The sequence below is a fragment of the Phasianus colchicus genome, chromosome 13 (genome assembly GCF_987193195.1).
Source record: "Phasianus colchicus chromosome 13, bPhaCol1.hap1.1, whole genome shotgun sequence".
Taxonomy (NCBI): domain Eukaryota; kingdom Metazoa; phylum Chordata; class Aves; order Galliformes; family Phasianidae; genus Phasianus; species Phasianus colchicus.
The window spans coordinates 2,073,478-2,097,801 of NC_143448.1; the positions used below are offsets into that span (position 1 = coordinate 2,073,478).

Consider the following 24,324-nt stretch of genomic DNA (forward strand, 5'->3'; position numbering starts at 1 on the left):
CCATATCAGAAGATTCCAGGTTCCCAGGGGAAATCTTCACCAAGGAGGAATCTCCAGGAGATCCTTCCCCAGTGGCACTAAACCCTTAAATGGGGTCTAAGAGAGGTGGAGCCAGCCTCCACTCCTTCCAGTTGCACAGCTGAATTGCCTTCACCTGTGCTCCCAGAGCTGACCAGGTCCTTTTCCCATGTGTTCAACCAGTGGTTCAGGCCATGACTCAACAGTTCCCATACAGGCACAAATTTTTTCATCCAATTACACCAATATTTTATCCAAGTGCTCAAATTATGCTTAAAATATGTAGAGTTGGGAGACACAAACAGCAGCTACCATTAAAGAGGGAGCACTGCTGTTCCTTCCATTTTCTCCCAACCGGCCACAGCTAATACGCATCTCCCCTCCACTAAAACAAATGTGATGTTTGCAGAGCTCCTCACAGGCACTTCCTGAGAAAAGCCCTGTAGCTGCACTGCAACCAAAACACATTTTCTGTGTTACAACCCCACACCATTTTGACCAGGCTCCTGCAAGTTCTTACATCTTGCCTTCCCTACTGGAAAAAGGGTGATAAATCTGAAGCGAGAAAATACTTGCTTGCAACTGTGGTCAGTGCTAACTTGTGCTTGATGTTAAAGAGGAAAGCAGTGTGAAGTTGTGCTCTAAATGGATCAAGATTCTATGAGCACACTGGCACAAAGCTAGCGAGTCTTCTGCCATCTGTTCCAGTACACAGCACAAAGCAGGCAAAGGAGAATTTATGCTCAGAAACCAGAAATCAGCCAGTCAGTCTATTCAAAAACTAAGATTTCTCATTTAAGTGACATTATTTAATCAGCATTAATATAGGAGACAGGAAATCCCTCAGCATATGATTTTAGCCATCCTCAAATCTGTTTCATTACCTCAGAAGCAAAATACAAGAAAATATTGTGATAGAGTCACCAAAGAGTTTATTGAGAAAAAATACTAGAAAAAAAAAAAAATCAAAAGAGCTGAGAAATTTAGGAGGCAAACAGGAAAAAAAAAAAAAAAAAGAGCTAAAACCCCCTCCACCAAAGTAACCACCTCAGGCCAACTCAGCTTGTGATCACAGTGATCAGCTTGCTACAGGCAGCACATGGTGAAGCACTGAGGCAATGTTTCCACTTATTTCCTCACCTTGGTTACTTTTCAATAAGCATAAAACACACCTAGTTTCACTTTTGCTCATGAAGATTTGTTTTATCTTCAGCAGCACCCTTTATCTCAATGCATGCTGGGGGAGAAAAGGTAAAATGAATCATAGAATTGTTTGAGTTGGAAGTCACCCTTAAAGGCCATCTGCTTCCGCTCCCTGCAACGAAGAGGGGCACCTACAGCTCCACCAGGTGCTCAGAATGCCATTCAGCCCAACCCGGGGTGCCTGCAGGGACTGAGCACTACCGCCTCTCAGTGCAGGCTGTTACCAGTGCTTCACTGTCTTTATTGTAAAAAGCTTTTTCCTTATGTCCAGTTTAAACCTCACCTTCTGGTTTGAAGGCTTTACAGACCTCAGCATGGGCGTGCACTGCATCCTAGTTTCACCTCATTTTTACCACAAATGTTGTGACAACCTTTTAATTAAGGCTCAAGCCATCAAATCCCAACTCAGGCTTGGCAAGGCCCTAAGATGCCAGTCTCCATTACCTGAACTGGCCTGGCCTTGGTTCCAGTCTGCTACAGAGCTCAGGGCTCTCCCTGCTCCCAGCCCTCACTCAGGGTAAGGCCAGGAAAGCCACTAAACCACCCATCCCAGCGACAGCATCCAGCTGCTCCTCGTTTGGGCAGCCTCCTTTTCCCAGACAGCCACATCCCAACACCGAACACCAGCTCTACCCTCCTCGCCCGCTCACGGTCCGCCTCCCCACGCACGGCGCGGCCTAGCCGCATCCCGCCCATCCCGGGCCTCTCGTAGAGGCGCCCCCCGTCGAGGCGGCACCCCGCGCGGGCAGCCCTCTACGCGAGACCGCGGCTTCCGCGCGGCCTACTGCAGGCCCCGCTCTTACCCCGGCGGCGCAGCGGGAAGGCAGGCAGGCCCGGCGGCGGGGCGGGCTGCGAGCACCGCACCGCCCCTCTCGCTCCAGCGCCCAGCCCCGCAGTCGAGCCGAGCCGCTCCTTTCTCTCTCTGTTTTATCCTCAGCGAGGAATGGGAGGCAGAGTCGGGCACGGGCAGCAGCTGCAGGCTTTCGAGTAGAAAGCCGCACTCGCAGCTCGTTTCTTTAGGGGAAGAGCCACCTCCCTGCTGTAACACAGACCCAAAGGGTATCTCGTTATAGGAGGAAGTGATAAGCGTTTATCAAACTTATGCAGCTCAGGTGCTGAGTGCTTCTCCCAGTGTTTTAAATAGTGGGGGCTTTGCTACACACAGGTTAGGGAGTGTAGCACTTACTGTTTGTTTTGGACTCAAACAGACAGTAGCACAGCATGAGTTAGCAAAAAATTCTTTCACTTTGCTGTTAAGCTTGCTCCGCTTTCGTGTATTTCTCATTGATAAAGTGGGATACCCCTAATCCAGAATACACTTTAGCACAGAAAGACTGCTATGAGTACAAAGGATTCTAAAGTTTGTGTAACCACAGGAAGTTTTTTTAGGAGCAAAGTAACCAGTCAATAAATAAGTAACACATTTTTGTTGGGGATATAGCTGTAATATGTGGGTTAATGATACACTAAAAGAGAAATGATACACTAAAAGCACTGCAATCAGAGAAATGACAAGTTAAAGTCACAATGAAATATGTAACCTCCCTCGTTCCTTTAGAGCTAGTTGGTTTCTAAAGCAAAGGAACGCTGCTGAAAAATAGAGCAGTGAGTGTATGTATTAAAAATATACATACAGCTCATAAACACAAATGCACAGCTTAATTTTTCACTCTCAAGTCCCTAGAAAGAAAGGAATTTATTCCTAAGATAGAGTTAATGCATAAAGATAAAACCAACGTGGTAAATGCTACGTAACAAAAATATGCTATTTTCTACCTTTTTGAGAAGGGTCTTTATGTAACAAGGAGCATCAGCTGTGGATGGAAGGTTTATGTGCACAGATGCAGTGCCTCTTCTCCCTGTGACTGGCTGAAAATCACTCTCCAGCATATCTGGGTACTTAAAAAGGGGAAAACAGAAGCAGGTTGAAGCAGAACAGTGGTAGGGGAGGGTCTTTAGGGCCTGTTGTAGTTGTTTACGTTCTGCTGCGTAGAGAATGCTTTGGCAGTAACAACATTGCTTAAATTTTCTGCTTCCCTTAATTGGTGAGAGCTTAGTGCTGTTGAGACCATGGCAGGCATGCTATAGTGCTTTGTTTCCTTTTTTCTTTCTTCTTCGTGTTTCTAATTAAGATCTACAGATTGGTTATGTTTTTACTCTTGCTTTTTCTCTGATGTGAGTGCAGTAATGCTGTAATATTCTGATATTCCTTTTTGCTATTCCTTCATGCTAGAGTTGTAGTGGTTTAGTGTATAGTAAGTTACTTACATCACTTTTGAGTTGACATTACTTTGGATGTTTAATTTTTTTTTTCCCCACACAGTATTGACTTGTGTTTTGAAAATACCAGAAAGAGAATGAGTACAATTCTGTGCATAAAGGGAAATGGTGTGGAAGGGGAACTTCTCCCTCTTCTGCCCTGTTTTGCTGGGTTTTACTGGCACTTGTAACACATCTGTACCACGATCTGTTGGACTGAGGGGAATTTCCCAAGCATACAATGTTATCAGGATCCTAGCTAAAAGCAGTACAGGTGAATAACATGAATAAGATAAATATGTTGCTTTTTTCCGAGTCTGTAACTAAACTGTTAGTTCTGTTGTGAGTAATACAACTCACTGTAAACTCAACTTTACTGTGAACTCAGTCTTAATTTTTTTCGTATGTACTATTATATTCCTTTAAGTTAAGGCAGAAATTCAGATAGATATTTCTCTTTTACTACTCAAAGTTTTCTTCTGTCAGAAACTCCACATGGGAACTCAGTACTTTCATTCTGGTTCAACCCCACATCTGCAGAGCTACCAGGTCATACCCAGGATATGTATTTGTAGAGCAAGGTGTTCCATGTGTTTTGCTGTCACTTTGTATGTGAGGATGCAAGGTGCTCACCATTTGGGGAGGCAACGTAGCTTTCTTGGAGGCTGGTAAATAATGGCCTTTATCTCTTTTGCAGAAGTGCAGCCACAATGGAGGCTTTGGGTGTGCTCAGCTGTGACTTTCACACTGGTGTTAGCCATGACAGCTCTGCTGGGTGATACCAAAGTCACTGCTGAGTGGAAGCAGCCACCCAGATGGGACATAAGGCTCACGGTGTTGACCTGCCTGGAACCATGTGCATGCTAGCTGAAAAGGCTGGTTGTCCTTAGCACAGTGCTTTCTTACGACTTTGATGATAGGTCTATAAAGGCTCTTCTTCTGATTTGTAGTCTGAAGTCAGGCAGGTTTGCATTTTGCTTCCTTTGCCAAAGGAGTTGTGGTCAGACTGCTGTTACGATGTAAGTAAAAAGTGTCCTTGTTTTACCAATGGAGAAGTCATTTTCTTGACATTGAGAAGCATGCCCAGAGCCAACAGCTGATTGTGATGCCAGGATAAGAACTTTATTCACAGATTTGGACAAGCTCTAAATTTTATTAAATTCCAAAAAGAAGAAGAGCTGACTTTTTAGAGCTAGCATCGTTTGTGAACGGTGTGCCTGCATTGCTCCTTGTGCAACCCTTTACGTGACCCTACCTGAGGGACGTGGCTTAGTGTGCACAGTGGGATGTGTTGACAATTAGACTAGATTATTTTAGTGGTCCTTTCCAACCTAAACAATTCTGTCTCTACCCCCACTGCCCTTGCAGTGGGGCTGCTTGGAGTCTCATGCTTTGGATAGCTAGAAGCTTTTTTTCCCTAGCGCCTAGCTCAATTGCACACGTGTCTCCCCTGTGCTGTGGTGCTTGTCTGAAGTTTCTCTCCCCTGCCTCCATGGTAACATTCTCAGACTGCCATCAGAGCATTGCTCAGTTTGCATTTTGCTCAGCTAACTGTGACGAGCTCTGTTAGCTCCTTGTTCCCTGTACCCCTGGCCACCCCTTTCCTGTAATCAGTTGCTGTAGTCTCCTTCCTATAGGTATACAATAGGAGCACATGTGTTGTTTCGGATCTTCCAAGATATTAAAGACACCTCGAGGGGAATAACTTTCCTGATAAATAATTTGCTTGCATTTACCTTCCTTCTGGCTGTCTGGGATAGCCAAGCATACAAACAAATGACTTTCCTAAGCAATGAGTTGACAAATTACTGTGGAAATCCTGGTTAGTTCTTGGAGTATGCTTACTAATTCTTGAGCTGAGCTTGCAGGCTGTGCAGCCTTTCCCAGAAGCACGATGTGCAGCACACGTGAGAAGACTGCGTGATAATGCGATGCTGCGATAGCGCGGGGAAGTGGGAGACGTACCCTAAAGCATTAATTAAGTGTTTTGATGAAACACTTGCAAAAACACTTCACAACACTTCTTTAGATAGAAATTTGCTGCAGGAAGGCACAGCGTTGTTAGGAAGTTATTTCAGGTGATTGTATCTGCATCCCAGAGCTGTGGAAGCTCTGCCTGCAGAAACGAGGCTTGAATGGCACCCAAGTCAATCAGATCTGGATTGTAGATATAATTTTCTGTAGACACACACATAGAGTGACAGAGGGCTGAGATTCAGCACACAAGACTTTAAATACTCTTTCTTAAGAATTATGCAAGCTATTCACCAACTTTAGATGGATCTTCTTTGGCGTATTTGTATAGGAGCAGAAGCTTAATTAGTTTTTTTTTCCTCTTTGGAGTGTTACTGGAATTAATGCCCTCAATGCTGAAATTAATTCTTTCTAGTAGGGTGAGCCTTTATCTTGTAGTTGTCCAGTCCGTGCACCATCGCAACGTAAACCTCAGTAATTTTTGTTAAATAACAGGTGCTGCAGAGAGACAGATAAAATGGTCCCGTCTGGTAATCCTGTTTTCCATGTAAATCTGAACTAGGGAAGAGATGTCCTAGACAAGAACAAATTGGGAAAAGCTCTTGGGCTGTCTGATCTCTTGTCTGCTTTGCAAAAAGATCAGATTAATGAATGTAATCAGATTAAGGCTAAACAAGGGAACATATCTAGGGGGCATCGGAACTCTGATACTGAAGAACTGTATGGAAAATGAATGCTAAGGGCCCAGCTTTGCTCTACTTGTTAGTTTAGTAGGAAGAGATAATGGCCTTCAGGGATGTGCTGAGTGTCAGTGAGAGGAGCATGGCCTGGAGAGGGCACAAAGGGCAGAGAGAGGTGGCCCCAGGACTTCAGGCAGGTGGCAGTGACCAGGGCACATGAGCTCACCATTCTGCTTGGTGAGTTGTTTCGGGGCCTCTTTGGTGCAGTGCTGCCCAAAATCATCTCTGCTCTCAGCCTGCTGGGTTTTGTGTGGGGAAAAGCCATCTTTATCAGGCTCCTTACTGGGAAAGTGATGCATTTGATGTGTGGTCTTTGAGGCCAACAAGCGAAGGTGGATGGAAGTGCTACAGAATACTGTGAGATTTCATGTCAGGCCAATTTGCCTTGGAGTTTACAAGCTCTGATCAAGGCTCTCTCCTTACTTTGAATATTTATAAACCTTAGTCCCATGTGGCCCTTCTGGATGTACCATCTCTATTTATCACCAACATCTTGTATTTTTTTTGGCTCTCGGTTGTCTTGGGCGCATCTTTGGAAACTGCAAAGGTGTATCATGGGGCTCTGTTTTGTTTCCCGTGTCTCCCTTAATGTAATCATTCAGGTTTAGAATGGGGGTTGGACTGGATGATGTGTAGAGATCCCTTCCAACCCCTACATTTCTGTGATTCTGTGACTGGAGGTTGTATTTCCTTTTGAGGTGAGTGTAGCAGTTAAATGAATGGAGAACTGCAGGGAGCTAGCAGGACAAGCATGAATGAATGGGAAGATAACGTGAGGTCGTGGAAGCATCTCGTTGCAGTGCTGGGTGGCACGGGTTGACCTGCAGACTCTGCAGGTTGACGTAAGCGCGTGCGCGTTGATGCAGCTTTGCTGTCAGCTGCTCTGGGAGGTTGCTGAAAAAAGTCACACGTGAACTTTCCATAGGCTCCATCTGCATGTGTGGGGCTTTCCGCCGAGCTCTGGAGCTGGCTTGTCATGGAGTGAGACCAGAAAAGCTGCTGTCCCGACGTGCCCCTGCTCTCCAGGGATTAGAGACAGCAGAGCCCAGCTGGGGCTGGCGGCAGCTCTGTGGGCACCTACCTGCTCTTGGGTTCTGCTCCTGGGCTGGCTAAAAAAGCTGTGGCTTCACTTCAGCAGCTGTCCCCTTCTTGGGCTGAGCAGGAGGAGGATGGCCTACGCAGAAGAGGACAGGTAAGGTGCTTGCAATAGGGAATACAGCGACGTCAGAGATGGAAGGGAATGGAGAAACGCATTGCCATGTTTTCTTCTTCTCCTTGCTGGGTACTCAATAAATGTCAGGCTGAGGCTGCTCAGGAGTAAATGTCTTATTACTGAAGAGGGGTCTGGCCATCTGCCCATGTCAGGTGCTGCTATTTTGAAATACAGCAGCGAGCAGCTGACCTTGGAGAGGCTGTGGACCAGGAGATGGGTGTACACTGCACACACGTGTGACCCTCTCTGAAATGTAATCCATCTATTTGTTGTGAGATGCCTGCGTTTTATGTGGATTTGCTTTCAACCAAGCCAGAAGTAGAACGAGGACCTTTTTTCATGCCACAAAAGATGTCATCAATGGCAGTCCTGCGCTCTGCAGCAGATGCGTTCCTCCAGCGGATGACAGCCCTCACAATGAAGGGGATTGTGCTTTCAGCTGATCCTGTGATTTAATCCAAAGCGATGCTACCGAGCACTATTATTAGGCAGGCATTGTGTGAGAAGGAATAGCTACAGGGGGCTTGGTGCTCTGTGCTAATTCAGGCTGCCAAGGAGTTTGCACAGACCTCGTGCACATCCAGGGTGGAGGCTACAGTTGCTGGGTCACACTGATGGGGGGACCCTAGAGAAGCTTGTAGTGAGCACAGCAAATGAATTTGGGCATCATGATGCTCTGCATCTTCAGCACATTTGGATAGGAAATGTTCTAACATCCTGCTTGGGAAGGAAAAGTCCCTCTGAAACTCTGTATTGTTCAGTCAATCCTATTATCTTCAGCTGTCAATGAATTGGATTCATTCCATCCCCAAATTTCTGGAGCTTTAGGGGTAGTGTCTAAATGTTAATGTTATTTAAAAAAAAAAAAAAAAAAAAAAGGCAAAAATAAAGAGACTGGTGGTGGAGTGAAAGAGCAGATGCTGGTGACCTCATTATTTTTCTTATGCCTGCCACAGGTACATCATCCGTTTGGGTATTGTGTTTAAGTTCTCTTTGTTCCCTCTAAATAAGGCTTTCAATTATTCAGCAGTTTTGCTAAATAAGTGTTACAGTTATCCAACAGAGGAATATTTGGGGATTTTTTTTTTTTCCTTTGGTATATGCAAAGCACTCTTAATTTTTGCCTGGGACAGCTGTTGTTGGGCAAGGGATAATCATACCGTCAGTCAAGCGTAGGCTTCAAGGCTTCAGTAACATCGTTTTCAAACCTTCTGCTTATTTCAACAGTTTATGGTGCACTTGGAAAATTCAACATGTTATGGTAAATGAGGTCTTTCTCGTTTCCAGACTTCTCCTTTGAAAAGCATCTCAGCTAAATGACTGCACTTCAATTCAGGGCTGTAGAAGGTATTTCTTCCCGTGGAGTCACAAATTTGTAACACATTGGGGTTTTTCTGATCCTTGTTACCTCTTGCTAGGCAGAGCAGCCTTCCATGTGCACGTGGCCATGTTGGTTCACTCCGAGTCCTCCCAGGTGTATGGCCACCAATGCCACTCACGGGTGGCAATGAGCAAATAGCTATCAGGAAATGCTATCAGCAACCTTGCGTTTGAAGAGACTCTCCAATCAACCTTGATATTGACTTTCAGAAAGTATCTTTGTTGTCCTATTGGAAGAAGGATTATGGGATTCTTTTTCTATTGATTGAGTTTCAAAACTGCAATTAATGTGTTTGAAGAATACTGGACTGTCAGAGCTGAACATGGAGGTTGTCTCTCTTCTGAAAAGACAAATTCAAAGCAGGAGAAGTAACACCAGCATTGGATAAGGTCTATTTTTGGCAAAATAACAGAACATACCTGTTTAAAACAGAAAATGAACTAAATTCATGGGTTTAATTTCTATTTTCATATAGACATGTTATTATACCTCATGCCCAGGACTAGACTGAGAGTGTCACCCACTGCCCACCACATGGGGGAGGAGAGGAAGAACAAGGCATCCACATTTAGCATCCTTACTGAAACCACAAGGTATGGATGTCTGCGAGGTGTTCCTGGTTCCAGAAGGAAGCCCTGGGAGCTGATGGCACTCCACACTTAACGAAGCTGGGTTCCCCATCCCTGTTGATGCTGCTTGCCCCTGCGCCTTTCTCCCTTGTACTTCCCCAACCCAGGTTGGATATCCTCACGTACACACGCAGGTTGCAGTTTTTCAGACTAACTGTGCTTTTCCATTCCTTCCCTAACTGGGGAGAGACTCGTGCACATCAGAAGCATGAACTGTTATGCCTTGTGACATCTGGGTGATATAGGTATCATTAACCAGTTTCCACTATAAAATAAGTCTGGCAGAGAGGATTCAAATAACTTGCCTGTGGCCAGGGGTAAAATGAGATTAAAAGTGATTGCTATAGAGAAACATCTTCTGTAATAGCAGTGAAGTTCCTACCGTTTTAGTCTTAATAAATCTTTTTTTCTCTGTGCCTTTTCAGGACCGTTATCTCTTGAAGTTTATTCTTTGGATGGGGTTACAGGTTCACTGACCTCTTCTCCTCCTGCAGAAATAGCTATGAGGTGTACAAGGAAACAGCAGACTGGTTGCGTGCCCACACTGCTCAGTGCCCAAAGATTGCCATCATCTGTGGATCTGGGCTGGGAGACCTGGCAGATATGCTGGAGCACAAGATGGTCTTTCCCTATGAGGATATCCCTCACTTCCCACGGAGCACAGGTAAGCACAGCAGCCCATCCATCAGCAGCAACAGAGATGTGGGTAACTCCAACCAACATCTACCACTTCTCTTGGCTTTGGGCACAGGGTCCTTCAGAGGCAAAATGTGCATTCACAGGGCTGCATCTCAACTCTAATGTCAGTAATGTCTTGAGCTTAGACCTACACCACGTGTTGTGCTATCCATGTGGTAGCTGTAACCTAACAACTGTGCTATTGCCAAGGAAGAGTTTGATTTCATCATAGTCATAAAGGTTGGAAAGGCCTCTCAGATCCCCAGGTCCAATCCCAGCACACCCCCACCATGCCCACTGCCCGTGTCCTTCAGTGCCACATCCCTACAGCTCTGGGACACCTCCAGGGATGGTGAATCCCCCCATCCCTGGGCAGCTGTGCCACTGCATCACTGCTCTTGGGGAGAAGTTGTTCCCAATAGCCAACCTGACCCTTAACACGAAGCCATCACTCTCACCCTATTGCTGTTCCCTGGGAGCAGAAGCTGATATCCCTTCCCTGTGAACTCTCCCCTGAGCTCCTCTTCTCCACACTGACCCATCCCATTCCCTCAGCTGCTCCCACAGCACTGTGCTCGGACCACTCACAGCTCCATTCCCTTCTGTGGAAACACTCCAGGGCCTCCGTGTCTCAGTAAGTTTGAATTCATCATGAATTCCCTGAAGCTGTACCAGGTGAGGTTTAGGACATTAGGGAGAACTGGTGGTTCAGCATTGGAACGGAGATTCCCCATCTCTGAGGTGTGTTTGTAGCACTGAGGGACACAATTTAGTGTTGGGGCTCGGCAGATTGGATTGATGAATGGTTGGGCTTGTGATCTTGGTGGCCCTTTCCAACCTAGATGATTCTATAAACAAAAGAAAAGCCTTCTTAGACAGAAGGAAACTCAAGAAATTGTAACATCCTGAACTGATGTTCCTCTGCAGGCTGTCAGTGCAAATTCATCTCTGGCGGCTTGTTCTTAACATCTCGTGACCCTTCAGGGTCCATTGAGGAACGCTGTGTTCTTGGCCCATCTGACAGCGAGCAGAAATCCACATTTCAGGTGTGATGTATAGCCAGCTGAGAAATCCCTTTAAAAAGAAGAAGCCCCAAGGTGTTGCTGCTGTTCCTTTGCAGTGTCAGGGCACACGGGCAGGCTGGTGTTTGGGGAGCTGAGCGGGCGGCCGTGTGTCTGCATGCAGGGACGCTTCCACTTCTACGAGGGATACTCCATCAGCATGGTGAGTTCTGAAGATCATTCACACACCAAAGAGGTCTTTACCAAGAGATGAAACTAATGTGTGCTTCGGTACCTAGCTGTGGGAGGATAGCTCTGGCAATGAGCATACAAATGGCTTTCTCACCCTCCTAGAATGAGATAAAATGAGGAATTCAGAGGGAAAGGCAGTCAGCCAGTTTGTGGATAGCTCTGCCACGCTCCTAGGGCAGAGTCATACATTGTACAAGGCAGATTATTTTCATGGTTTAGCTCAGTCATTTTAATCATGGTTTGAATCTGCAACCACAAAACTATGAGTGATAGAAATAATCTATTTTAATCTTCTTTTGCATTTGTATAGTTTAGGGTATTTTTCCATTAGCTGGAATAAGTTGATGTACTCTCCCAGCTCACGTATGTGAAAATTCAAGTATTTACATTGTTCAACATTGTAGGAGTACCTTCTACCATCCTAGTTCCTTCCTGACTCCTCAAAATTGATTTTTATATATATTTTTTTCCAATTCCCAACAATTGCCAACTTCAGACAGGGTTGCTGAGGCAAACTAATGTGAATGAACTGAAATTAAGAAAGCAATCTCTATGCTTTTGCAGAACGCATCATTGCTGTAAGAAGCTTGTGTATCAATTAAACTCCAGGGCTGTGTGCATAAGTAGTCCCTCCAATCAGCACAATGGTTTGATCTCTGCAAGACCTTGGCAGAGACGAAAAAATTATCTGCATATTCTATTTGTGCTGCATTTACTTAACCTTAGTGCAACCATAATAAATGTGGGCTTGAATTTTAATGGAATTCATTTTAAAATTAGTTTTTTAATATGGTTAAAAACATTAAAATTATTTAAATTAGGGAGAAATTTAAAATTAGGGAAAAAAGGTGGACTTGTCTGCTTGCAGGCTCCCAGGGGCCCCTCTCTGCATAGCATGACTGCCTACAATCTCCCCTTCTCCCCAGGAAGGCCACTGCAGGCTGCCCCAAACCCTCTGCACTGTCTCCCCATCCTTCATGCACTCCCAGTGCTGTTGGTCACAGTCAACATGCCTTTTTCTGCTGCCGTTATATTTAATTGAACAGGGACAATTAACCATCTATGTAATGCCTCCTTCAGCTTTGTTTGCACTGCTGGTCCACTGTGATCTCATCTTTCTTTCTATTCTTGCATCTTCTCAATTTACTGACTCGTCCCACCTATGCCAAGGCCATGTGGCTGGAACACCAAACACCCGAGCTGAGACTTGTGACACTCACAGGATGTATCTCTTTGGTTCCTGCAGGTCACCTTTCCCATCAGGGTCTTCTTTCTCCTGGGGGTGGAGATTTTGATTGTCACCAATGCTGCTGGGGGGCTGAACCCCAACTTCCAGGTGGGGGACATCATGCTCATTAGAGATCACATCAGCATGTTTGGCATGGGAGGGCAGAACCCACTGCGTGGCCCAAATGATGAGAGGTAAGGCAGCTTCCTCTTCCTACAATGGGCAAAGCAAAACAAAAAAAAAACACCAAAAAACAAAAGGTTGTTTGATGGAGGTTCAATATTACTGCCTTAAAACAGCTCTGTAGAGTCATAGAATGGCTTGGGTTGGATGGGACCTCAACTATCATCCATCCAGATCCAATCCCCTACCATGGGCAGGGTTGTCAACCACTTAAAGGCACAAAATTGGGCTGCCCAGGGCTCCATCCAGCCTGGCACTGAGCACCTCCAGGAATGGTGCACCAATACTTCTCAGTGCCAGCACCTCACTACCCTCTCCATGATGGGTTGTTTTCAGGCTCCAGCACAGCTCCTGTCCTCATTCATCTCCTTCACATTGATGTCCAAGCTGTCCTATATCTGATTAGATTTTTCTAGTCCCTAGATGGTTCCTCAACCCCAAGTACTGAGAGGTGGAGGCTGTACTCAGCTTCCCAGAGGGAAGCAACCTGCTCATCAAACTGAGAACCTCTTTTGACACAACATAAAGCCATTATCTCTCATCCCAATAATCTATATCCTAAATCCCTCCTGAGGCATTGTATAATGGAAGGCAACCAGCACTGGCAGGGCTATAGCACCAGAGGGGATGTGCCAGATCTCCTACTTGGCTGCCAAGTAGGGTTGAAAAGAGTGTAAGGTGTTGGATTTCAGGTTGGTTTCAGCTTGGATATTGGGAACAATTTCTTCTCAGGGTGTGAGACACTGGCACAGCTGCCCAAGAAGGTGGGGAGTTACCATCCCTGGAGGTGGTCAAGAACTATGGAGATGTGGCACTGAGGGACGTGGGCAGTGGACATGGTGGGGGTGGGGTTGGACTTGGGGATCTGAGAGGTCTTAATGATTCTATGACTCTAGGAATGCTATAATGGTCCCAGGCCAGGCTGGAAGACTTGGGCTGAGCACAGAAGGGAGCATGAGATGTCAATGAAGTCAAAAATGAGAAGTGGGGATCCAGGGCAGGGAAGAGAGAGGGTGGACTGTGATGAGAAGGAGATAAGAGCAACAAGAAGGATCTCCTAACCAAGCAGGCAGGAGAGAAGCTGGATGACAAGTAGATGTCTACAGCCAGAGGATGGAATGGAGGTGGTAAAGGTGATGATAACTCACTCATAAGCTTAGTTAACAAAGGAGTTGAATGTATTATTGGCTTGGGACCTTCACCTTAATGAAAGGGACATGTTTGCAGGGCAGGCACTTGGGATCCATCCAAAAAGAAAGTTCTGGCAGAGAGCACGATGGTGTGCCTGGTTTCTAGTTGACAGTTCCTTTCAAATCTTCATAGATATTGGCATAGGTGGGAGGAAAGGATAACCAAAAGCAAAGAAGCCACATGGAGGAGTGCTCGAAGCTCTCTGGACCTGCAAAATCACTCAGAAACAGGAGGACAAACAGCAGCCAAACAACAACTTCACCTGGGCAGTGTTCAAAGGCAGTGTGTCTGTCTCACTGCCTCCCACAGGCAGCTTCTCAGTGCAGACTGCAGTGCCTGGGGAGTTCTGTAGTGCTGATGGAGGCACCCAAATGGACAAAAGGTCCGACAAGACTTTGTGAGCTGATTCGTACGAGCTTCAGCTGAGCAAACTCTTTCTAAAAGCCAGTCCCACTCAGCCACCAGGAAGGATTTATCAAAGCATAGCTAGGAAAATCTGGAGGCAATGAAGTGATGTGGAAAAGGAATATAGGCAAGAATCAAGCAGATTTGATTTAATAAATTAGAGATTGGCCTGAACGCGTTGCTGGGCATCCTTCAGGAAAGAAGCGATTTTCATGCTGATGAATAGTTGTTCCCTCAGACTAGACTGGAAAGTTGTTTGTAATATTTTAGTGCTTATGAACATAAAATAAGCCGCTACTGCTCTGAACATTCAATAGGAGGAGCATGAAAGCCATCCAGGAGCTTTAATAGCCTGAATGAGAGACCTGGCCCAGCGTGCTGAACTGATCTGGGCAGTCTCCTTCTGCTGTCCTTGAAACAATAGAAGAATTTGCTCAGTCAGGAGCAGGACTGGGTTGGTGTCTTGAGATACAAAGCAAGCAAGAGACCCAGCCTTGAAGCATCCAATAATACCAAATACAGAAGCTAAACCTTCAGACAGGTGTTATCTCTGCACACGGATGGTTTCGAGGGATTCAATCTAGCAGAAATGCCACGAGGACAGAAGCTTGTGCTGATGAGCCTGGCATCCCCACTATTCCCCCTTCCTCCAGAGGCTGAGTGTTGCAGGGCTGTGATGGATGCAGCGGCCGCAATATCAGCATGGCTGTGCCTTTCTGTGCCTTGCAGGTTCGGTGTGAGGTTCCCCTGCATGTCTGATGCCTATGACCAAGATCTGTTCAGCCTGGCGATGGAGAGTGCACAGGAGCTGGGCTTCCTGGGCTTCACCCGAGATGGGGTGTACTGCATGATGGCAGGTCCCTGCTACGAGACCATCGCCGAGTGCCGCCTGCTGCAGGCCCTGGGAGCAGATGCTGTGGGTGAGCTGCATGGGCCAGGCTTGTGGGGTCAATTGGGTGCTTAGTAATGGGTTAAACAACTCATCTTGCACGAGGCTGACCCTTTTGGTCTTCTAGGATGGACCTGCAGAGCGAGTTTGTGTGCTTATGGCTGTCTAGAATGAGGAGCCAAGCACAATATTCTGCTTATTTTCCAAATCATACATACATATCCCACACTCTGGTGGCTCCACTTCAGTGGGACCCAATCAAAAATAACTGTGCTTTTCCATGATCTTTAACATTCTGGAACTCTTGCTGTGCCTTTCCCTACAAAGCAGACCTCCACAAGAGTTCTGGCTGTTCAGGGATGGCAACTGCAATACCTCTCAGATGCCCAAGTCCAGTCCCAACCTACTGTACCACGTCCCTCAGTGCCACATCCCCACGGCTCTGGGACACCTCCAGGCACAGTGACTCCCTCCATCCTCTGGGGCAGCTGACAGTGCCTCACTGCTCGTTATAAGCAACCCAAATCTCCCCTGGCATGACCTCTTTTCAGGGAGCTGTTTTGCTGCGAATCCAGACCAACTCCACTCATCCTGCTCCTCTCCTCCCCAGGCATGAGCACTGTGCCAGAGGTGATTGTGGCCCGGCACTGTGGTCTGTGTGTCCTCGGGCTGTCCCTCATCACCAACACAGCAGTGATGAGCTATGGCAGTCAGGAGAAAGCCAGCCACGAAGATGTTCTGCGTGTCTCAGCAGGCCAGGCCAAAGCCCTGCAGAAGTTGGTTGTGCACCTCATTGGCAAGCTCGGCCCAAATTCCCCCTGATCTCAACCATTTAACATCCGAATCACAGCGCATGGATGCTAGGATGTGCCAAGGGAGAGCCCTTGGTGAGCTGGTCCCATTCTGGTTTTCCAGTTTGGAACAGATTGTTGGTTTCTCTTTCTGGTTGGGATGGTCCCACTCTGATGTCCCAACTGGGAGGAGATGGTTGAGCTTTGTCTCTGTGCTTTAGCTAGTTGGATGCTGAGGTTTGCTTTGAATCTTGCCACAATGATCCCCTTTTTGGTAGCCAGCTCCCTTGTTGGCCTAGGAAAGTCCTCTGCTGGCCTGTGGAAAGATTGAGCTTTTCATTGAACCTAGGACACATCAGGGGCCACCTCGCTCTCATTATCAGCATGCTGATGGGCTATGAGGGAAAGGTGACTGTTCCCCATATCAGTGCATTATTCATTATTCCCCAAAGGTCGGACTGTGGCTGAGTGTGAAGCAGGAGCTGTAATTATGAGGTGACTTTTTACATTCATTTATCTTGGAGCTCTCCATCGAGCCCACTGCTGTCAGAACTGACTGCTCACCAATGACACAGGCTGAACCCAGCAGCCCAGCTCATCATGGAGAGCTTCCAATCTGCCTTCCTAAATTTAGTGGATCAATTGCACGCCAGCGCTCTGTGTAGGCTTCAGCCCACTGTGACATCCCTTTGGCTTGGGGCACAGAAGGATGCTGTGGCTCAATGAGTTTGTCTGGGTGGGTATTTGGGGCCCTCTGTGTTGGTGCCGAGGGATGATGCTGTGTTGGGAGTGATGCAGATGTTGGCAACACCAGAATTATAGGATGGTTTGAGATGGAAAGGACCTTAAAGGCCCTCTGCTCCACTCCCTGCACTGAGCAAGGACACCCACAGCTCCATCAGTGCTCAGAACCCCATTCCCTGACCTTGGCTGTCTGCAGGGATGGGGCAGCACCAGCTCTCTGAGCAGCCAACTTTCCCCTCTCCCTTCTCAGAGCCATCTCAATCTGTGCTTGTTTTGTTACAGGGGCAGAGGGAGGTTGGCTAATATCCCCCTGCCTGGAAAATGGTGCTTCATGTTCATCTAATTAATACTTGGTAAATACAAAGCCTCTTGAGTACACGCAGAAGGCAGCTGTGCAGTTGGCCGTAGCTAAGGCTGGGATTTCAGGTGGCCTCATTAATTAAGCAGCATCAGGCTGGGCTGCAGTGTGCAGGGAGGCCTCCCAACAGCCTGTCTTGGGGAGATGGGGGCCTGGGCTCCTCCAGTACCATTGGCCCTCCCTGAGGGGCAGGTGGTGGGATCCAGGGGTGGCTGTAGGGTGAGACTTCATGTAAGGCAGCTTTTAGGGTGAAGCTTTGTGTGTATGGGGTCCTGACATCTACCAAATGACTAATTCTACCTTTGCCAAATTGTTCTATAGAAATACTTCCTAGTCCAGCCGTAGGTAGATTAGGTTGGAAGGGACCTTAAAGATCATCTAGTTCCAATCTCTGCCATCACCCCATGCTTTGACCACTCTAGACCACATCCCTCAGTGCCAACATCCCCGGGGCTCTTGGGCATCCCTAGGGATGGTGACTCCCCCAGCTCCTTATGTGCCAGTGCCTCACTGCACTGTCCAAGAAGAAATTTTTCCCAATATTGAACCTGAAATGAGGAGGGGGAGAGCCCTGGGAGTCACGCTGCAGGGAGGGGGGGGGGATTTACCATGGATGAGAGGATCCATCTGGTTTTGGGGTGCTTTCAGCCCAACCGCCTTTATTGCTGATGAGTTTCCAAAGGCACAATGGCGCCAGGGGGGAAATAAAGCTTGCTACGATCCTGGAAATGGGGTTGTTGTGTTTGCTGTTCTGGTGCTGGGGGTTAGCAAGGAACCCAGCAGGACTTGAATGGGGTCTGTTTCAGGATGGGCAGGTGCCAAAAAAACCTGTGCTTTGCCCTCAAGTTACGTGAACTCCATCAGACATTTCTCTTTACCAAAAATCTGCCTTTGAACGAAGGGCTTTCTGGTTTTTCCTATGGTCTTCGCTGCAAGGATGTGTTGCTCTTGGCCACATCATATTGCATCTGTCGGGAGTGAAGCTTTAAAGGGAGAAGAAAGGAAAAGCAATGGGGCCAGACCAAACCCCCAAACTCACTCCCCAAAGCTTCAGCTCCTCACACTCCATTGCATCCTATGGACACCAGGGTTGCATCCCTGCCCTGTGCTGAGCATCCCTGCATTCTTCCCATCATTAATTAATCACATCCATCAGCTGAGAGCTCTGGATGTGAATTATCTTTTTCCACCCCTGTAGCCATGGCAACGCATCCCGCTGGACAGCGGTGCCAAAAGCCCCGGGATGCTGTGTGCTGGGCCATGGGAATTGACCCTGCACAGTCTGGGGGGTGTAAAGAGGGGGGAGGGGGCAGAAATTCTCCTCCTGGGGGGAGGGGGGAGAGGGCAGATGGCCCAGGATCAGGGCAGGTGACATGGGCAGGGGGTGACGATGCCTGGAGGGATGCAGTGACAGAAGGGAGGGACAGAGTGATGGGAGGACAGGGGTATATGGCAGGGGTCAGGGTAGTGGGAAGAGATGGGTGGCAGAGGGCAGGGGTAAGTGAGGTGGGGTGGGACAGAGCACACTGAATAGGAGCATGTGACATGGGACGGGGGTAGGGGACACAGGACAGGGGTGGGAGACAGAGGACAAAAGTAGACATCAAAACAAGGAGAGATGACACGGGCAGATGTCACTGAGAAGGGAGAGGTGTCGCGGGGCAGGGGAAGGTGATGGGGTAGGGATGGGTATCAGGACGGGGGTAGGCGGCATTAAGCAGGTGACATAGGGCAAGGGAAAGCGACTTGGGCAGGTGGCACTGGGTAAGGGTAATTAACACAGGGCAGGGGGCACACGGGGCAGGGCTGGGTGACACTGGGCAGGGGCAGGTGGCACAGGAGCCGGGCAATGACGCGGCGCATCCCTCCCCGCCCGGTGCGCTGCGGTGCGCTGCGGTGCCGCGCTCCCCCTGGCGGCCGCGGGTCGGCCGGGTATAAAAGCGGGGGGCGGCGGCGGGCGGCGGGCAGCGGCGGGGAGATGGCGGGGCAGCGAGCCCCGCACCTGCACCTGGCGGAGCTCAGCGCCTCGCAGTTCCTCGACGTGTGGCGGCACTTCGACGCCGACGGTCAGTGAGAGCCGGGATGAGGGGGAACCCGAAGTGATGGGGAATGGGGAGAGTTGGGGGTGTCGCGGGGGCTCGGTGCGGGTCCCGAAGTCTCGCCGTGTGGATGGTATGGAGGTGGAGGTGGAACTGCGGTGCTGCTCCGATTGGAACGGAGCGCAGAGCCCGGACGGGGTCGGGGTGTTCCGTGCGGTGGTTTGCCGGGAGAGAGTGGGATGGAAAGGGGAGAAAGGGGGAAAAAAAAGGAGAAAAGGCAAAAAGGAGGGGAAAAGGGAAAAAGTGGGGTGAAGGCAAAGTAAAAAAAAAAGGTGCAAGAGGGTGAAAAGAAAAAGCAAAAAAAATTTTTAAAAAAAGGGGGGGAAAGAGAAGCGAAAAAGAAAAATTAGGCAAAACTAAAAAGATGCAAAAAAAGCAAAAGCTAAAAAGATGCAAAAAGAACCCGAGCAAAAAACCAAAAGATGCAAAAAGAACCGGAGCAAAAACTAAAAGATGCAAAAACCGAAAGATGCAAAAAGAGCGAAACACAGCCCTGCCCAGCACCATGCAGCCCCTCCCGGGGCTCAGTGCCCCCCAGGGAATGTACAGGAGGGCTGTAGGGCACTGAGAAGACCCTCTGGGGCAGTGGTTGGGGATGAGGACGGGGTGTGCTGAGGTGGCCAGGGCTCTGCACACACCCTGAGCGTCCCACCGGTGCGGCTCCGGTGGCATTGGACCCCCCGTCCCATCCCTGCTGTGTGTACACACAGGGGTTTCATTTCCTTTCTTCCCCCTCCCCAGGGAATGGCTACATTGAAGGCAAAGAGCTGGAAAACTTCTTCCAGGAGCTGGAAAGTGCCAGGAAGGGCACTGGGGTGGTAAGGTCACCGTGTAGCTCCGCGTGTGGGGACCACCGCTGGGGTGGGATGTGCATGCCACTGCACTGGTGGCATCCAGCCTTAATGAGGAAGCCCTAATTAAAAGCAATAGAGGAGCTGTGGGGCTTCTGGAAAAGGGGGAGGGGGTAGGAACTGAGGTGCAGGTCATCCATCAGCTCCTGGGGCGATGCAGGGATGCTGGTGGCCACGGCACTTGGGCCATTTGGTGTCACCCAAGCCACGCTACGTGTTCTGCATCCCCTGCCCTGGAAGATGGGAATGGGGATGAGATAAGATGGAGATAGGATGAGGATGAAGACGGGGATGGGGGATAGGATGGGGACAGGGATGGGGTGGGATGGAGATGGGATGAAGACGAAGATGGGATGGGGATGGAATGGAGATGGGAGTAGGATGGTGATGAGGATGAAGACATGGATGGGAATGTGGATGAGGATGTGGTCAGGGATGGTGATGGGATGGCGTCAGGAATGGGGGTGGGATGGAGTTGAGGATGGGCATGGGTGTGGGGATTGGATAGGGATGGAGATGGGATGGGATGAGGACAGGCATGAGAATGGCAACTGGGATGGGATGGGATAGGGAAAATTTTCCCGACCCTTCTTGCTGCTGGCAGGACTCCAAGAGGGACAGCCTGGGCGACAAGATGAAGGAGTTCATGCACAAATATGACAAAAATGCAGACGGCAAAATCGAGATGGCAGAGGTGAGGGATGCGGGAAGAGGAAGGGGCTGTGGGGCCATCGCTGTCATGTGGGATGATGACTGGTAGAGCTGGGATGTGTGCAGTGCCCCACTGAAACCAGCTGTCCCTGCAGCTGGCCCAGATCCTGCCCACGGAGGAGAACTTCCTGCTGTGTTTCCGCCAGCATGTGGGCTCCAGCTCAGAGTTCATGGAGGTGAGCAGGGTGGGCAATGGGTTTTGGGGCCGCTGAGCACTATGCCTCCATGCTGAGTGCTTTAGGGATGCGCTGGGGCTGCTGTAGGGGTACCGAAAGCCAGATGGATTTTGGGGACATGAAGTGATGATGCATGGCCATCATGCTCACCTTGGGCGCTGACTCCAGGCTCCAAGCTGGAGGCAAATCTGGAAGCAGAGTTTAGCTGGGGAGGATAATTAAATGTTTTGGGTCTGTTGTAGTGAGGACGGTGGCATTTGAACATGGGTTGGAAAGCATCCAGCCCACCGTGGTAGGACCATGGACAGCAGCTGGCATGAGGCGGTGACTGATGACATGGGCGGGATGTCCCCATAATGACATGGGTGGGAGATGTCCCCATTCCACTGGGATGCTGTGGGGTCGTCACCAGGATTGGGATCCATGTGGCACTACTCATGGTGATGTCCATGGTGGCCCCTTTGCAGGCATGGAGGAGGTATGACACGGATCGCAGTGGCTACATCGAAGCCAACGAGCTGAAGGTGGGCTGTCTACATGGGGTCATCCCCGTTGTCACCCAAGGTGACAGCGGTGGGACGGTGTGGCACTGTCCTCATAGGGCTTCTTGTCGGACCTGCTGAAGAAGGCGAACCGGCCATACGATGAGGCCAAGCTGCAGGAGTACACGCAGACCATCGTATGTGTCAGCCAGTGGGGATGTTGGGCTTGGCCCCACATGGCCTTTTGGACTTCCATGGTCCCATGGTTGCAGAAGGAGGGAGGGATGGGGTGAGGGGTGACCCGGTCCCACTTTTGTCCCAACAGCTGCGGATGTTTGATATGAACGGGGACGGGAAACTGGGCCTCTCCGAGATGTCCCGGTAAGGCCACGAGCGGTGGGGAGGAAGAGGAAACCCCAAAGACACCCACAGGAGGTGTTTTGAGTCAGGTTGCTACCCGTCTGGCCTCACTAACCTGTTGTTTTTTTAAGGAAAAAAGACAAAAATCTGTATTCTAGAAAGGCTGCTTGCAGTTGCCCATCATTCTGCCCAGACCCCCCTGGGTTCCCATTCCTTGAGGTCCCCACCCTTTGCCCTGAGGCTCAAACTGACCCTGGAAAAGAAAAGAATGGGGGAAAAAAGAGTGATTTTGGCCAAATCAGGTTCCCTCCTTGCCACAGAGACATGGGTGGGCTGGGAGCATTGGTCACACACTGGCCAATGTGATGTTTTTGGGAAGCTCGGCTCACTGCTCCCCATCCATCCCTTGCTTTTCAGACTGCTGCCTGTGCAAGAAAATTTCCTTCTTAAGTTTCAGGTAAAAAATTATTATTATTATAATAATCATTCCTACCTCTTGCTTGCAATGTGCCTCTTCACATCCCCATCTCTCGCTGCCCAGGGGATGAAGCTGTCCTCGGAGGAGTTCAACGCGATTTTTGCTTTTTATGATAAGGTATGGGGCTGGTGGGAGAGGAGGACATGGGGAACCCCAATATAAATAGGGACCTGGGGACAGAGCGGCTTGGAACAGCCCTGTGTCACTGAGCTGAGGCTGACAGGATTCTGAGGAGGTCTGGGTAAAGGCTGGGTTCTCCCTGGGCACATCTCTGCTCCCTCCTTGGGGTTGAGAAGGTTTGGGATGGCGTCTCCATAGGGAGATCTCTTCCCTCCATGGGGCTGGGAGGGTTTGGGGAAGGTTGGGGTGAAGGTTGACATCTCTTTGGGGAGATGTCTGCTCCCTCTGTGGGACCAAATGGATTTGGGGAAGGTTCTGTGAAGGCTTTGAAGTCTCATAGGGGACATCTCTGCTCTCTCCATGGGAATGAGAGGGTTCTGGGAGGTTCTCGTGAAGGTTGGGGTCTCCTTGGGGAGATCTTTTGTTTCCTCTATGGGACTGAGAGGGTTTGGGATGGGGTCTCCTTGAGGAGATCCGTGCTCTCTCCGTGGGGTTGAGAAGGTTTGGGGAGAGTTCTGGTGAAAGATTTGGGATCTCCATTGGGAAGGTTGAGGCGAAGGTTGGGATCTCCCTGGGGGAAGGTCGGGGTGAATGTTGTCATCTCCTTGGGACGCCTCCTGTTCCCCCCATGGTTTTGGGACACCTGCTGTTCCCCCCATGGGTTTGGGAGCTGCTGGGTGGGTTCAGGGCTCACATCCCATTCCCACTCACCCCACCAGGACGGCAGCGGCTTCATCGACGAGCACGAGCTGGATGCCTTGCTGAAAGACCTCTACGAGAAGAACAAGAAAGTAAGCTGGGATGAACGGGGCAGCACCAAACCTATGGGGTCCAGGGCACCCTGCGACCCATCCACCACCCCAAACCTCCCTGCAGGAGATGAGCATCCAGCAGCTCACCAACTACCGCCGGAGCATCATGAACCTGTCGGACGGCGGCAAGCTGTACCGCAAGGAGCTGGAGGTGGTGCTGTGCAGCGAACCCCCCCTGTAGGCTTCCCCCATCCCCGGCCCCATGGCGCGGTTTTCCCATTAAAATCCCCGCTTTGGGTGTGATTTTTTTTTTTTTTTTTCTTTCTAATCCCATCCACCTGGTTGGCTTTGGGTTGGTTTATGATTTCCGGGCGTTATTTGGAGGTGGGAGCGCTTTGTGGTTTTTTTTTTGCTCTCGAGTTGTTGAGTTTTATTTCTTTTTTTTCTCGGTTTACCAAAGAAGAGTTATTTGCAAATAAAGCCGCGAGGCCGCCTCGGTGGGGCAAAACCAATAGATTTAGAGCAAAAAGAAAAAAAAAAAAAAGAGTTGGAAAAAAGGGTGATTGCACCATTGGAGGTGTTTTTTCTCTATTTCTTTTTTTTTTTTTTTTTTTTTTTAATTCTGTGATGCTTTCTGATGGGAACATTGGGGGTTTCTGTGCCTGTTGGAGCAGGGCGAAACGTCAGCCTTGTGGGGACTCCAGTACGGGTTAGTAGAGTCCTGTATGGCCTTGCATGGCCTTGTACATCACACTGCAGCCCTGTATGGTACAGTACAGCCCTCTGCAGCCCAACGTGGAGCAGTGCAGCATAGAATCACAGCGTGGTTGGGTTGGAATGGACCTTACAGCCCATCCAGGCACACACCCTGCCATAGACTGGCTGCCCCACAGATCCATGTCCTGGGGCACCTCCAGGGATGGCACCCACAGCTCTGGGCAGCACCTCACTGCCCTCTGAGGGAAGGATTTCTTTTTATCATCTAACCTGCATCTCCTGTTAGATAAAAGCCATTCCCTGTTGTCTTGGACACAGTACTCCAGATGGGGGTTCAGGAGGGCAGAGTAGAAGGGAACAATCCCCCTGCCATCACCCCTCTGTTGATGGAGCCCAGGATGCTGTTGGCCTCCAGGCTGCCAGCACACACTACTGGCTCAC

The 24,324-nt window shown here is 49.1% G+C and overlaps 3 protein-coding genes and 2 long non-coding RNA genes across 24 annotated transcripts in view; 2 read left to right on the forward strand and 3 right to left on the reverse strand.

Annotated features, from left to right (window-relative positions):
* Positions 1–2,311, reverse strand: part of CMTR2 (cap methyltransferase 2) — a 30,368-nt gene extending 28,057 nt beyond the window's left edge. For 9 of the 12 annotated variants that reach the window (XM_090149738.1, XM_090149743.1, XM_090149741.1 and 6 more), the window contains exon 1: positions 2,025–2,159. The gene's annotated coding sequence lies outside the window, so the exon portion shown is untranslated. The other 3 variants (XR_016470820.1, XM_090149749.1, XM_090149747.1) reach the window with 3 other exon arrangements.
* Positions 2,258–17,350, forward strand: LOC116243882 (purine nucleoside phosphorylase). 8 transcript variants are annotated; one of them, XM_090149755.1, is made up of 7 exons: positions 2,258–3,266; positions 7,120–7,386; positions 9,912–10,081; positions 11,216–11,319; positions 12,595–12,770; positions 15,085–15,275; positions 15,855–17,350. In XM_090149755.1, exons 2-7 carry the CDS (start codon positions 7,364–7,366, stop codon positions 16,064–16,066), a joined length of 876 nt encoding a protein of 291 aa, XP_090005881.1. In that variant the 5' UTR covers positions 2,258–3,266; positions 7,120–7,363; the 3' UTR covers positions 16,067–17,350. The 8 variants fall into 8 exon arrangements, with proteins under 8 accessions (XP_090005881.1, XP_090005877.1, XP_090005879.1 ...); XM_090149751.1 differs by lacking the exon at positions 7,120–7,386 and adding an exon at positions 9,264–9,524; XM_090149753.1 differs by lacking the exon at positions 7,120–7,386 and adding an exon at positions 9,264–9,381.
* LOC116243883 (uncharacterized) lies at positions 11,863–23,186 on the reverse strand. 2 transcript variants are annotated; one of them, XR_016470821.1, is made up of 3 exons: positions 23,126–23,186; positions 22,310–22,419; positions 11,863–12,624 (listed from the first exon to the last, which is right to left on the reverse strand). It is a non-coding gene; the product is annotated as an uncharacterized LOC116243883 (long non-coding RNA). The 2 variants fall into 2 exon arrangements; XR_004170071.2 differs by lacking the exon at positions 11,863–12,624 and adding an exon at positions 21,508–21,593.
* On the reverse strand, positions 17,450–21,180 carry LOC149916110 (uncharacterized). Its single transcript, XR_016470822.1, has 3 exons — positions 21,125–21,180; positions 19,140–19,337; positions 17,450–18,120 (listed from the first exon to the last, which is right to left on the reverse strand). It is a non-coding gene; the product is annotated as an uncharacterized LOC149916110 (long non-coding RNA).
* CALB2 (calbindin 2) lies at positions 18,146–23,661 on the forward strand. The gene is made up of 11 exons (XM_031615332.2): positions 18,146–19,203; positions 19,978–20,054; positions 20,692–20,781; positions 20,894–20,974; positions 21,442–21,498; positions 21,576–21,653; positions 21,782–21,837; positions 22,234–22,273; positions 22,358–22,411; positions 23,134–23,205; positions 23,291–23,661. Exons 1-11 carry the CDS (start codon positions 18,987–18,989, stop codon positions 23,405–23,407), a joined length of 939 nt encoding a protein of 312 aa, XP_031471192.1. The 5' UTR covers positions 18,146–18,986; the 3' UTR covers positions 23,408–23,661.
* The last annotated feature ends 663 nt before the right edge of the window (positions 23,662–24,324 follow it).

Bases quoted from the DNA above. Each gene is read 5' to 3' on its own strand.
- LOC116243882 (XM_090149751.1), top strand. From the start codon at position 9,388: ATGTCTGCGAGGTGTTCCTGGTTCCAGAAGGAAGCCCTGGGAGCTGAT. The intron at 9,525-9,911 runs GTTGGATATCCT...CTCCTCCTGCAG, and splicing joins CTTGTACTTCCCCAACCCAG to AAATAGCTATGAGGTGTACA. The intron at 12,771-15,084 runs GTAAGGCAGCTT...TGTGCCTTGCAG, and splicing joins CGTGGCCCAAATGATGAGAG to GTTCGGTGTGAGGTTCCCCT.
- CALB2 (XM_031615332.2), top strand. From the start codon at position 18,987: ATGACGCGGCGCATCCCTCCCCGCCCGGTGCGCTGCGGTGCGCTGCGG. The intron at 19,204-19,977 runs GTCAGTGAGAGC...CCCCCTCCCCAG, and splicing joins GCGGCACTTCGACGCCGACG to GGAATGGCTACATTGAAGGC. The intron at 22,274-22,357 runs GTAAAAAATTAT...CTCGCTGCCCAG, and splicing joins ATTTCCTTCTTAAGTTTCAG to GGGATGAAGCTGTCCTCGGA.